Source organism: Parasteatoda tepidariorum, chromosome 10, assembly GCF_043381705.1.
Source record: "Parasteatoda tepidariorum isolate YZ-2023 chromosome 10, CAS_Ptep_4.0, whole genome shotgun sequence".
Taxonomy (NCBI): Eukaryota; Metazoa; Arthropoda; class Arachnida; order Araneae; family Theridiidae; genus Parasteatoda; species Parasteatoda tepidariorum.
Genome location: NC_092213.1, coordinates 5,489,310 through 5,502,872, shown reverse-complemented (window position 1 = coordinate 5,502,872; position 13,563 = coordinate 5,489,310). Strand labels below are relative to the sequence as shown.

Below are 13,563 nucleotides of genomic sequence, written 5' to 3'. Positions count from 1 at the left end.
TTATATTTATAAAGAATTTTCAAATATTCTCAAATTCATCATTTATTAGGATAATAATAATATTCTATAATTTAAGAAAAAGACTGTTTTATTATAATATGCTATAATAAAACACCGTAATTGATACATACAGTATATATATTTATGCCAACTAACAGAAAATGTTTCACTCAGTAACTAAAAGTTACTTTTACAGTTACTTATGATCTGTCATAAATAACAGCTGCATAATATAAAACAAAATGTGTGATGTCCATTATATATCTTTACTGCTTTCAATCAAAATTTTTCAGGTGATATATTTAAAATAAATAATTTATTTATTCCTGTTATACTATTTTTTTTTAAATGTTTATTTTTGACTTCATTTGCAGTTTATTTGCAATGTACTCTAAGTATATAAATAAGGTATAATTTAAATATTACTGTATAAACTTGACTTCCTGGAATGCTGGCTAATTGTCAGTTTCTGGATAGATGAAAATTTCACCTCACTAAAAATCTTGGTTTTCTACATCACCTTATTTTCTATAAAATTAAATAAAACAAGTAAAAGTTATATGCAGAAATTTTTTTATAAATTAATTATAATTGATTATCAGCAGATAAAATGTTTTATCAAAAAATAATAATAAGTTATCACCAGATAAAATGTATTATAAAGTTTAGCTATTAGACTTGTTTTTACTACTATGAGTTCATTTTCTTCTTTTAATTGTTAGCTCTAAACTCTTTTTAAAATACTATTAGTTTATTTTTTTACTACATGGAAAACTAGATTTCTCACTCGTTACCGAAGTAGCGAACCAGTTAAAGTGCTAATTAATTGATTTAAAATTATTTTATCTTGTATCATTTTCCATAAAAAAAGAGCTTTTATTTTGATTACCTCTATAGCTTTTTATTTAAATTCATAGATGTGGAAGGTGTGATAGATCTTGTGCTTCCTGTTATGGTTCTCAAGCACATAACTGTTTGAGTTGTCTTCCTCCATATGTTTTACACAACAATACTTGTCATCAACATTGTCCTCAAGGTTATTATGCAAACCGTGACGATTATGTTTGCACAAAGTAAGATTATGTTTTAATGAATTACTTTTAAAATAAAATATAATTTATTTTACTTCATGACATGCTTCTTTCTTTCAATATTTCTTTGTTTTTAACTACTGACTAAAAACTAATAAAATAGCATGAATACACTTTGTAAAAATTGTTACTCTATCATGGATTGCTATTAATTTTTGTGTTGGATTTGAGTTTCATTCAAGAATTACAATCCTATTTATTCGAGCCGTGGTGGCTCAAAGGATAGAGCTTCTCATTTTCTAATGAGGGGTTGGAATCCCAGCAATTGCTGGTTGATTAGAATTCCACACCTGGCTGACGTAAAATATCTTCAGTGGTAGACGGATCATGGATAGAGTCCCATTGCCACCAGGCTAACCGTGGGAGAGTTTCACATTTTTCCTCTCCGTGTAATGCAAATGTGAGTTAGTTCTATCAAAAAAGTCCTCTATAAAGGCAAATTTCTCCAAATACTTGAACGGGTATCTGTGGCGTGGGTAATGTTGCTGGCCTCCGTTACTTAGGCTCACTGGTGCCCACTGGGTTACGTTAAATGAGCAACATTTTCAGCATCTTGTGAGGTAAAAAACAAAAGTTTAAAAAAATCTATATATTTTTTTCTCACTTATTTTAAACTAAATTAATACAAAAGAATGGAAAAAGTATGAACGATATGTTTAGCAAAAAATTCTGTGTCAGAGGACCTAAGCAGTTGTAAACCTCCTAAAGATATATCTTCATTTAAATGTATTTTCTACCCCGTGACTCCCCCACCCCTTTATTTCATAAGATGATTGTGCATTGTAAGAAAAAAAGGAAAAAAATACTATACAATCTTTGACATATGTGAAACACTCTGTTGGTTAAATAAGGATTAATTAATTAAATAACTTAGAAGTGCAGATACTTTCATTTGATTTTTACTAAGTGAGCTAACAATTAATTTTTATGCCCTTTTTTCTAGAATAATCGACATAAAAATACAATTTGATAAGAAAACTCAATGAATAAATATTTAAATTTCTTATATCTCTATAAATACATAATTATAATCCTTTAGAAATATCTTATCTGCAATTATTGCTGACTTTTTAATGAAAAAAATAGTGCTAAAAATGATTTTATGCACTTTTTCATAGCTGAAGGCAATGATTAAAGAGCTTGCTAGTTGCTTTAAAATAGAAGGTGTAGAAGTTTTCATACTGCTAAAAAAGAAATTCTGTAAGATTCCTGCAATTTGTATAAATAATAAACATCTTTTTTCTAAAGAAGAAATTTAATTTTAAAAATCAGCCTTTTAAGCACTTTTAAATTCTCAAAATTCCTAAGAATAAGAGGGTAATTCTTGAGAATTTCTCATAAAAAATAGAGATGTACTTTTTTTTAATAGCTTTTCCACAATGCTCAAGCCTCAATGCAATTATTCTTTTTCTCCTCCTTCCCCTCTTTCACCTTGTCTATTTTGACTCTCAGTTTAAAAATGATATAAATACTTCTGACTTTTAGATATCTGTGAGCAAGTCTAGACAATTTATTTTTACGTCTCGTTTTCTTTATAAAAAATAATTTAAAAATAGCCTGAAACTAATTCACCTATTTCAAAAATTGTTCGTTAAATTTGCCTTTTTTAGAAACTTAATGTTTTGGTACCTTATACTGCATAAATTTAAAATAGTTTTCATTTTTTAAGAAGTATTTCTTTTTATAAACAGGTGCCACTGGTCATGTGACTCATGTAGGGATGGAGATTCATGTACTAGCTGTAAAATCGATTGGGAGCTCGATTCCTCAGAATTTTGCTCATATGTAGGTTCTAACTGCAGAAAAGGTATTCTTAAATTTATCTTTTATTCCATCTTATTCTACTATATTTCTTCATTATCTAATTATTCTTTGTTTAGTTCTCCTTTTGCTCTTTCTGCTTGGTATGACTATTTGCAGTTATTAAAAAATTAAATCCTGAGTTTAGGATAATTCTTAATTGACTGTAATTCTTAAAGACTCGAGGCAATTCCATGGTGACTGACATTGCATTTCGATATTTTTTTCTTTTTTTTTAAATTTTTTTTTCAATTGATAAATGTTTAATAATTTTTAAAAAAATTATATGGAATGTTATTTAACAGCCTAATATGATAATGCATATAAGAAAGGGAAAGTCATATAAAATGACATATAGAAAGTCGCAAGTAGAGAAGAAGCTGTGACTTATGTTACACTGCTGTGACTTATGTTGACTTATGTGATTTCTATATGACTGACGTTAAAATTTTAGTAAACTTTTCACAACATACACATTTATACAAGTACAATAACCACATCTGCTTTATAGTAAAATCTATCCTATTTTTGCTAAATAATGTAATTATTATATTTTTATACTCTGGTTGTTTGTGATCGCTATTACCTTTACTTTCCTCTGATCATTTTGTTACATTTTGTAGCAATCTTGTTCCTCTTTTAGGTTGGAATAACCCGGGTATTGCTTGTGAACCTTGTCATACTCATTGTGAGCAATGTTCAGGTCCTGGAGCCCAAGACTGTGTTCGTTGTGAACAAGGGTAATGATGACATTATTACTGTTATATAAATTGTCATTGAACTTTCTGATTTAATTTACAGTATCATAAACACAATAATGGTTCTGTTGCTGATATCATTTTTCTAACCATTGTTCATTAAACATTATTTTGATTAATCCTTGCTTCAGTGTATTTTCGAGGTATAACATATTTTAAAAAGTTTTAAATAAACATTTTTCGAATAGATTTTGAGATAATTATCTGTATTGAAAACATTAAGTATTTTGTATTAAAGTGTGGTCTGAAATAATTAAACACCTCAATTTATAAAGAAATAAGTTATTTAATGTGCGCTTCAATGTACACTTACGGTAAACAACATTATATAATTTTGCTTAAGCTGAGCAAAAAGGCTATGAATTAAGTCTGACATATCAAATGTGGAAAAAAAGAAGATTGCTGGAATACCTCAGAATCAAACATTGTCCTCTTTTGTCCAACACCTAGAGAGAAACTGTGGTTTAAGCACTCAATGAGGTAACTCAGGTTCGATCCCAGTGTACACAGGTCGATTCGAATTCTGCCCCCGTCTTGCACCGACCACAGTGCTGACATAAATATCCTCAGTGGTAGACGGATCATGGAGTAGAATCCCTTTGCCATTGAGCTAACTGTAAGAGGTTTTTGTGATTTACCTCTCTGTGACCCAAATGTGGGTAAATTCCATCAAAAAGTCCTATACAAAGGTTAGTTTGTCCCACTGCTTGATCCTGGAGTTCCTTTTTTGGATTGGGTTCAAAATTATAAGGCTCTGGGGTTGAACACTGATAGTCTTACACTCAGAATTAGATCAGCTGTTCAACTTCAGTTATAAAAAAATTAATTGAAAAAAAATATCCATAGGTTTTCTTGCTGTTAATTGTCAGTTTCCTTTTGAAAATGTTCCCTCAGTGGACTGATTGTTAAGACACAGTTCCCAGCAGATCACCGAAATCAAACATCACTAGCTGCGGTCAGTGCACAGGTGGGTGAAGGTCCAAGGACGTACGGTATGGATCCTCGTCAAACTGTTTTATCGTAAAGTGCTCGACTTCTTGCACAGGTCGTCGGGTCATTGAAGTGGGGGTGCCATCCCCTCTGCAGAGGATCAAAATGGTGATGGCATGTCTTCAGGTCATCCTCGGAGATGTGTCCCAGACTATCGCCAATAGCCCATTGTGTTGCTCTAGTGTGACGTAAATGAACTACAACAACAATCTTTTGCTAATGAAAACAAGCTATAGCAACTGAGTTATCAAATAAGTCATAATGTCTCCTGCAGCATTCTATTCCGAAGTATGTTCAAATTTACTCAAACTTTGTTTAGTGTGGTGTTTGAGAAGGTTATTATAATGGATTTTATGCTAATTTAAATGACGCATTGTAAATTTCTTACCTCTTTCCTTCATGAAAAATTTCATTTTGTGTTTTTAAGGTACTTGTGGCTGGAAGGTCAGTGTGTGGAAAAATGTCCTACAGATTATTATGCATCCCAAGATGAATGCAGGGGTTGCGACAAGCATTGCACAAAATGCAGTAATAGTGAATGTCTTGCATGTGCTAAAAACCTTCTTTACCACAAAGGAAGATGTTTGCATTCTTGTCCTGATGGGTGAGTTTTTAACATTCATTCTGAGATATGATATTTTTTTCATAAAGTAGTGAGCTCCACCCTATGTTCGATATTTCTTTTCAAAATAGTTTTTATATTTTAAGAGGGAGAAGCGTGCTTAATGAAAATTTTCTGGAACAGCTGTGGCGGTACTAAAGGCATCTAGCAGTTTTTTAATACATGACTTATCAATTTTAGAATCTTAAAATTTTGTGATAAATCCAGTTATTGTAGGTAACTCCACTATCTATCCCAGCAGATCATTGAAGTCAAGCATCACTTGCTGCAGTCAATGTGCTGGTGGGTGAAAACTTAGATAAGATTGTAAAGGTACAGAGGGTGTACAGTATCATGGGCTACTGGTTTAGTGAAAGTTCTCCTAGATTTTGTACTTTTTAGAAAATTCCCTAAAATTGAGTATGTTTCCTTAAAAAATCCCTATTGAAATAGAATCTTTGTGCAGATTATAGCTTGGTTGAATATTTAAATAAGTGTCCCTAATACGTGAGGAAGTGAGCCTCATTTATAAAATTTAGTTAACTATCTTTTATGAATTAAATGCCTATTACTTACTATTCAGAATTATGAATAAACATACTACATAACATTTCAAGATCATTTAATGTGAAATCATAACTGGAAAATATTGCAGTTTTTCTATTTTGATGACTATAAAATCCCTAAAATTCCCTATGTGTAAAATATTTAGTATATTTTGCTACAATTATAATGAAATTTATATTATTTTGTGAAATATACTGAATATTTTCCTATAACTATGAACAGGTATGTTTTCTATACTATCACCAATTGCCCATTGTGCAGCTCTAGCACGTAGGATAAAAATCCATATGAGTTGCAATAATTTATTTGATGTAAATAAATTATTGCTACTAATATGGATTTTCCACCTTAAGTCTCTTTCCTTCGAGAGTAGTATTAAAATCTTCCCAAACTGCCCCAGGTGCCACAACATGCAGACTTCTCCCCAACATATCCTGGACTGTCTTGGACTAGACAAGAGGGACATACTAAATAACCCACTTTTGGTGGCCGACTTCCTCCGGGTCATGAATTTCATCATGTACATTATTTAGCCCTGCTAATTTTGGGGATAAGGAAGACGAAGAATATGGATTTTTCTAATTTTCATTACATTTTGTATTCTATGACTTCTTTCCTTTTTTTATATGAAATATCTTTTTTATTGCTATATTAAATAATTTATATTTAAAGGATCTGTTAACACATTTTCGAGTTTAGATTTTTATTTTAAAATCTTTTGTCGTGCATAGGTATTTTGACGATTCAAAAGGGAAATGTGAAATTTGCCACTCAGACTGTACAACCTGCATTGGTGGCTCAAAGCAAAACTGCACTTCATGTTCTCCAAACTTGTATCTGAATGATAAGTCTTGTGATAAAAATTGTGCCGATGGCTACTATTCATCACCTTCTGAAAACAAAGGAGAATGCATGTCATGCTATCCCACTTGTAAAAGCTGCTCAGGTATTGACTATTTTCTCTTCTGGGTTTTTAGTGTATTTTTTGATGCATTGAATAATTTAATTTTTGTATTTTCAATGTGCAATGTTCACTTGGCAACTATGTATTGGACTTAAAAAATCAGTTTTATATGAAAGCTGAGTTATTTTTGTACTGGAGTAAATAATGTAGAACACAATGTTAAGAGCTCATGTAAAATGAGTTGAAAACAGTTTTTCCAGAGCTGTTAACAAGTGTCATCAGCAATGCCCAAACTCAGAAAAAAGATAAATACTGATTTAGTATTATTTCTCTTCATTCTATATTTTTTTTTCATGCACTAATAGTGATAATATGAATAATATTGCTATAATAGCATTATTATTCAACTCTTTTAAACTATTTCTACTTATGTTCTGTGCCTTTGCACTAATTATGGGTTTTTCTGAATCAGATGTGTATCATTGACTATTTTTATTTGTGATCTGTTGTCTTTGCACTGATGATTGTACCTGTGTAATAGCTCCGAATCAATTATATATGTTAAACTTTTTTTGTGCTCTGTTTTCTTTGCACTTATGATTTTACATGTTTAATAGCTATAAAATAGTTATGTATGTTAGATTTTTTTGTGTTCTATTTTCTCTGAATTGTTGATTTGACTTGTTTAGTAGCCCAAAGCCAGACTTTTCCTTTATTTGTGTTTCATTGTTTTTACCTTCAATATATTACTTGTTTGTAGCACCAGAATAACTTCCTGAAGCAATTTTTATTTGTGCTCTTTACATTGTTTTTTTTTAAAAAGAAATTAATGCTATTTAATGTTCTCATATTAGAATTTGGACCTTTGTTTTGTGCAACCTGCTATAGTAACTCAACGTTTTCTGAGGGTGCTTGTATTCCATGTTTAGATGGAGAATTTTATAATAAGAGAAGAAAGGTATGTTTTTATCGCATCTCATATCACAATGTAGATTTTAATTTCTTTTTTCATGAGTGAGAAATTGACTTTTTAAAAAAATTTGTAATGTTTAAAATATACTGCATTGATTTACTGTAAAAGCAAAATGTATACAGATCTTTATTAATTTTATTGTATTATTTCATTTTGTTTTAGAGTTATATTATCTAAGTTTTACAAGTTATATGTGCATCATGCAAAATAAATAAAAGAAGCCCTTAATAACTTTTGATCTAAATGTCAGAATTTAGTGTACTAAAATGTAATCTTAATGGTTCGAAATCTGCTATCCGATCTCCCGACCCGACTTTGCTGACCCTATTCATGGGTGCAAGTCTTCCGTCTTTCGAAATTGTCCGCGGACGGAAGTAAGACGGAAACAAGACTGACTCGAAGACGGAAATCGGAATTTTTTTTTTTTCTGTCCTTAAAAATACTTTTTAGGTCTACGTTATTGGTCTACTTTCTTATGTCCTGTTGTTATTTTATCAAAAGACAGATGAATAAATATTTTTTGTACAGTATTTAAACTTGATGTATTATGGTAAAGCTTTCTTAGATAGTTTGCATATGTCGAGGGGGTATTGTGCATGTTAGGTATTTCAGTCAAAAAATTTTCAGTCTTGGCCTTCTTTCCAACTTGCACCCATGACCCTATTTTCCGGAATGTGGCTATCCCTCATGTTTCGAGGGTCACACATTCAAATCCATCAGCAACAAAAATGGTGTGTTTAATCTGCGAAAGTACATTTTTGTGTTTGATTTCTTAAACATCATTTGGGATCTGCAGTCATCAATTAAGCTCTCAAATCATTAAAATCTGACCATTAAAAATGTTTAAGGTGTTTTTTTTTTATTTTGTGCTTTGTACTATTTTTTTAAAACTATGAAAATTTTACTTAATTTTGCTGTTTCAAATTATAATAATAGTGACTTTTTATCATCCATCATGGCAAAACATCCCAGAGTGGCCCAAAGCCTCCTGAACCAGTCATTCCTACTGACAGCCAAACTCTTCTCATTTTTAGCCTTGATAACAGAGCAGTTCTCTTCCACTGTTTATGACTGTTTTAGTTTAGGGTTTCATTTTCTTCTCTTGTTATAGTCCCTTTTTTATTTCAATCTTTTTAATGTCTTATTTTAATCTGATTTTTTTTTTACAGGCATGTGATTTAATCTGAATAAATAGTACTGAAATAAATAGCATAGTGTTGTGAAGTTTTCAGAGCAGTTAAAGATATTTTTTAATAGGATTTACGTTACCACTTTTGAGTCTTAAAGTTATACTGTTAAGATCACCTGCACAAGGCATTTTTATTGTAAATGTTCTGATGTTCTTTCTGATGTTTATGATGTTCTTATTTGTGGATGCTGATTTAAGTTTTATTACAGAATTGTGAACGGTGTCACCCTAAGTGTGGTCGATGTTATGGTCCTTCTGAGAATAATTGCCTGTCTTGCTTTGCACCTTTGAGATTAGATGAAGTAAAACATTTGTGTCTACCTTGCTGTGATGGAACTCAGAAAAAACCAGATTGCTGCTCTTGCAGTGCTGATTTAGGTAAGAAAGAAATGATGTCTATATTTTGTTTGATTCGTTAGTATTTAGAGCTTAGTCGAAAAGTATTTTAGGGATTTTTACTGAATTATTAAAAAAATTTGTTTTTGACTTAGTTGAATTAGTTTAAATAAATGTTCTTAACAACCAATCACAGAGCTAGATATTAATAAACTTGAGAGTCACAGGCCAGAGCTGACCTGTATAATGTATATGAACACTTTGCAGAAAATGTTTTACTATTGCTAAAAAAAAAAATCCCCCTCTTTAAATGAAGTTTGTATTTTTCAAATTCCTAAAAAAAAAAAGCCTTTTTACGCTCTTTCCTACCAATGCAAACACAATTTAAAATTACATTTGCATGATTTAAAATTGCAACTCGCGATTCCTATTTATGCGATTTAATATCACGCATTGTATTTCGTATTTTCGCAATTTCATGTCAAATATCGTGTTTCGGATTCGGGCAACTTAAAAGCTACTATTATGATTCATGTTTAAATGTCTTAAAAAATATCTGAAATAATTCTGATCTTTCCCAAAGCATAATCAAGAACTTTGCATTTAATAATTGAAGATAAGGGGTGGGGGATGATTTATGGGAGGAAGAAAACAGATTTTAAGGTTAGAAAATTTTCAGTATAAAGCATTATTCGATTGAAATCTTTAAAATAGAAATATATAGAAATGTCATAAGCATTTATTTACATTCCCTAAAAAATTTCAGAACAAAATTTTGAACTTTTGATGTGGAGAATAAATAAATTTTGTAAATTGGGTTGAACAAGAACCATCTTTTCCTCCAAATTTCTCCACAATCAGTACTTCTTCACACGTTTTCTTCTTCACCATACTTTTCTTTTTTACTCGTGTTTACGCATACATAGGAACTTTTTGTCCCCTGCAGGGTCTAGCTTCACTGTGTAACAACTCTTGGTGAGAACCAATTTTCCATGTCATTGATTTGTCAAAACTTAGTAATCCTCAAAATGCACGGGTTAGCTGGCTGGTAGGGTACTTGCCCCATGTCCAAGCGGTCGTGGGTTCGATCCCCACCGGCCAAAGACTCCCAGTGTAGTAAATGGTGACTGATGCACTTTAAATCTGTCAAATCACAAAGTCCAACATGTTCCCATAACAAATCAAAATCTCTGGGGGTACTGATCCAGGAGGTTCCTTGTCTTCTGAATTGGGATCAAAATTACAAGGTTACGGATTTGAACATTAGAAGTCGTAAACCCAAAAAATTGGGTTCGCTGTTCAACGACGGCTATAAAATAAAGTAAAAATCTGACGATCCAGTCGTTCCCTCGTTCCAAGCATTCGTCCCCTCTCCGAATGCGAATTTTTGCCACTGAAAAGAAGAATATATATTTAACTCAATCCTCAAAATTATGTCAAAATGAATTTTTCTAAACAAATTAATATTTTTTGTTCGATTACAGTAGTTTTTGGTAGATGCGCTGCATAACCAACTAGAATTGGGTCCAAATAATATTAAACAAACTATCATAAAATAGTTTTCTATGAGAAAAAATTATTTGTAAAAGCATTGTTAAGATTTGCATTTGGCGAATACTTTTAATATTCGCCTAATTTACTGGCTAATAATTTGAAATCCTTAGTGCAGGCCCTACATAAGCCATTATTCACCCTTGATCTTCAATTATGATGATGAAGTGATTTCAAACATTTTATTAAGTAGTTTGAAGAAAAAGTATGCAAACTACTTTTACAGTCGGCATTACTACTTTTTTGCAGTTATCTATGGTAATTTTGATCATCCTCAAAGCATAATCATTAACTTAGAATTTAAAGATTATGATAATGAAATGATTTCAAATATTTTATCTAGACCTCAAGTAGAGGACTGTTAATATATGTTTTCCAACTTTTCACTGTATTATAATTTTGTTGCAGATATCTGTGTTAATTCTGATCATCCTCGAAGCATTCTCCTGAACTATCCGACTGAAGATTATGATGAAGTAGTGATTCCAATGAGACACGTGGTACCAATTGTGATAGCCATATGCTCCTCCGTAGTTCTTCTGTATGTCCTCTTGTTTGGTATTCTTCAAGCCAACTCAATGGGCTGGTGTCGTCTTAAATCGAGAGTTCAACAGTACGAGCGTGTGCCCAGTAATTCGGCGGTTAAGTTTGAGACGGAGATGGAAAAAATATCTCTCACTCAGGGTGACTTGGAGGAGGAAGATGATATTTATGAAAAAGTTTAAATCAGGGTTGGTACTATTGGGGACATTTTTATCCGGTTTTGACCATGGTTCGAACTGTCATATCAAAAAGGTGTGAGCTGTAAAAAAAAAAAAGACATATATTTTCATTATCGATATTTTTGACATTTTAAAAGCTCTTATATGAGGGGTTCCTAGATAACTGCTCTTTAGACCCTTGTCAGAAATGAGGTAAACAAAAGCATACACATTCGAGGACACAGTTTTATGTTCAAGTTACAAAAAGGCTACGAGTATCACTATTGAGGAAAGTGGTGCTGAAAGGAAACTTATCAATGTTTCTCTTCTAGAGCTAACAAAAGTTAAAAGGAGACTGGTAAAAGCACATCCAAGTTTTGTTTGGCAATTAAACTGGATTTGGTAGTTATCCTGCCTTCCTCACTAGTGATAATAAAATTTCGATGGAATTTTTGTTTCTTCCTCTCTTAAATATAGATTTGCGATTCCTATTGTGTATTCTTTTGCAACTTCATTTTTAAAGATGATTTTAAATGTACACATTAAGGGTAGTCATTACGGAACACCGTGTTTCATTATGTGACCTGAATATTTAGTTTTTATTTTGCTTTAAAAATATACTTTTTAATTTTATGTTGCAATTTCTTTTTAATGACAAGTCAAACATAGACTATTTGACATTTTATTTTATCATTTAATTATAATAATAATTTATTTTTTTCTTTCTTCAAATTTTTGACAGTTATATGTGGTTAAAACCTGGTTTTCAGAAATCAATTTTTTGAAGTAAAACTGCCAACCCTGGTATGGATGGATAAAAAAAACTATACCTTCACTATGGTGCCTCCTGATCAAATTAAGTCTTTCATAACTTAAATGTGCTATCATTAAAAAAAAATATATGTGACTTAAATATTTTTATATTTATTTCTATTATAAATAGAGTATTGTTGCTTAGTTTTTAGATTTTATTGAATTATTTATTCAATGCTTTTATGAGCTTTTATTTTCCTTATATGACTTCATATCAACAAATCATACTGTAGCTGATCATTAAAACAACATGAAATTTAGTATTTCATTTAAATTTAGGAAAAAAAAGAAGCAATTATTTTTATTATTGTATCTTTACTCAAGGTATTCTGAATCAGGTTGACAATTATCAAAAATATATAGCATGGAAACGGTTAAAGTTGGAAGGAAAAAAACAATAATTCTTGCTGCAGGCTCATGTGATATTGTATAAAGTTTCCTCTTAGATTTCTTAGTTTCAGTTCAAGAAAATTTCAGCAGATGGCACAGCAAGTCTCTACTACTGTTCTTACTAGTGATTTCGTAATTTCGTTCTCCGATTGCGATTTGTGATTGATTGCAACTGATAAAGGATTTGATATTCATTCTTAAAAATATTTGTCCCGCAGTGGACTGAGCGTTAAGACACGGTTCCCAGCAGATCATCGAAGTCAAGCATCACTGGCTACGGTCAGTGTGGGGGTGGGCGACCACTTTGAATAGTCTGTGTAGGGACTGAGGGTGTGCGGTATTAGTCCTTGTTAAACTGTTCTACAGTAAAGTGCTCGACTTCGCGTGCAGGTCGCCATCCACTCTGCAGAGGATCGAAATTATGGGGGCATGTCTTCGGATCATCCTCAGGGATGTTTCCCAGACAGTGGCTAATAGTCCATTGTGCAACTCTAGTGCGGCGTAAATAAACTACAACTACAATAACTTTTTAAAAAAAAATTTTAATGTGATGCAATTTCTAATCATTTATCTTTGATTGACAGATTAACTTTCTACAGTGCCATCTGTCAATAAATTTTCGAACTAAAGCTAGGAACTCTTTAAATGAAATTTTCTTATTAACATGCTTGTCGTATTAGTCGCACGAGTGATCTACAAAATATTTTAATTAACCTTGAAGCAAAAATGGAAGCTGAGATACCTTATTAAATGCGTATTTGATTTTAAGCTGTGAGAAATATCTTTTTCAAGCAAACTCTTGGATTTGGTCACCTAACATTTTGTTTGTGACTGAACTTTTCTAAAACTTAAACAAAATTGTAGTTATTGATTCTTAAAACATTTGTGTTTAATATTGA

At 31.4% G+C, this 13,563-nt stretch overlaps 1 protein-coding gene across 2 annotated transcripts in view; it reads left to right on the top strand.

Annotated features, from left to right (window-relative positions):
* LOC107451230 (furin-like protease 2) overlaps nt 1–11,839 on the top strand; it is a 39,491-nt gene extending 27,652 nt beyond the window's left edge. For both annotated transcript variants that reach the window (XM_043043053.2, XM_043043052.2), the window contains exons 17-24: nt 918–1,073; nt 2,783–2,898; nt 3,535–3,631; nt 5,067–5,243; nt 6,539–6,753; nt 7,566–7,669; nt 9,083–9,251; nt 11,169–11,839. In XM_043043053.2, the coding sequence (XP_042898987.1) occupies nt 918–1,073; nt 2,783–2,898; nt 3,535–3,631; nt 5,067–5,243; nt 6,539–6,753; nt 7,566–7,669; nt 9,083–9,251; nt 11,169–11,485 (1,351 nt within the window). In that variant the 3' untranslated portion in view covers nt 11,486–11,839. The remainder of the gene's footprint in view (nt 1–917; nt 1,074–2,782; nt 2,899–3,534; nt 3,632–5,066; nt 5,244–6,538; nt 6,754–7,565; nt 7,670–9,082; nt 9,252–11,168) is intronic.
* Nucleotides 11,840–13,563: the final 1,724 nt, after the last annotated feature.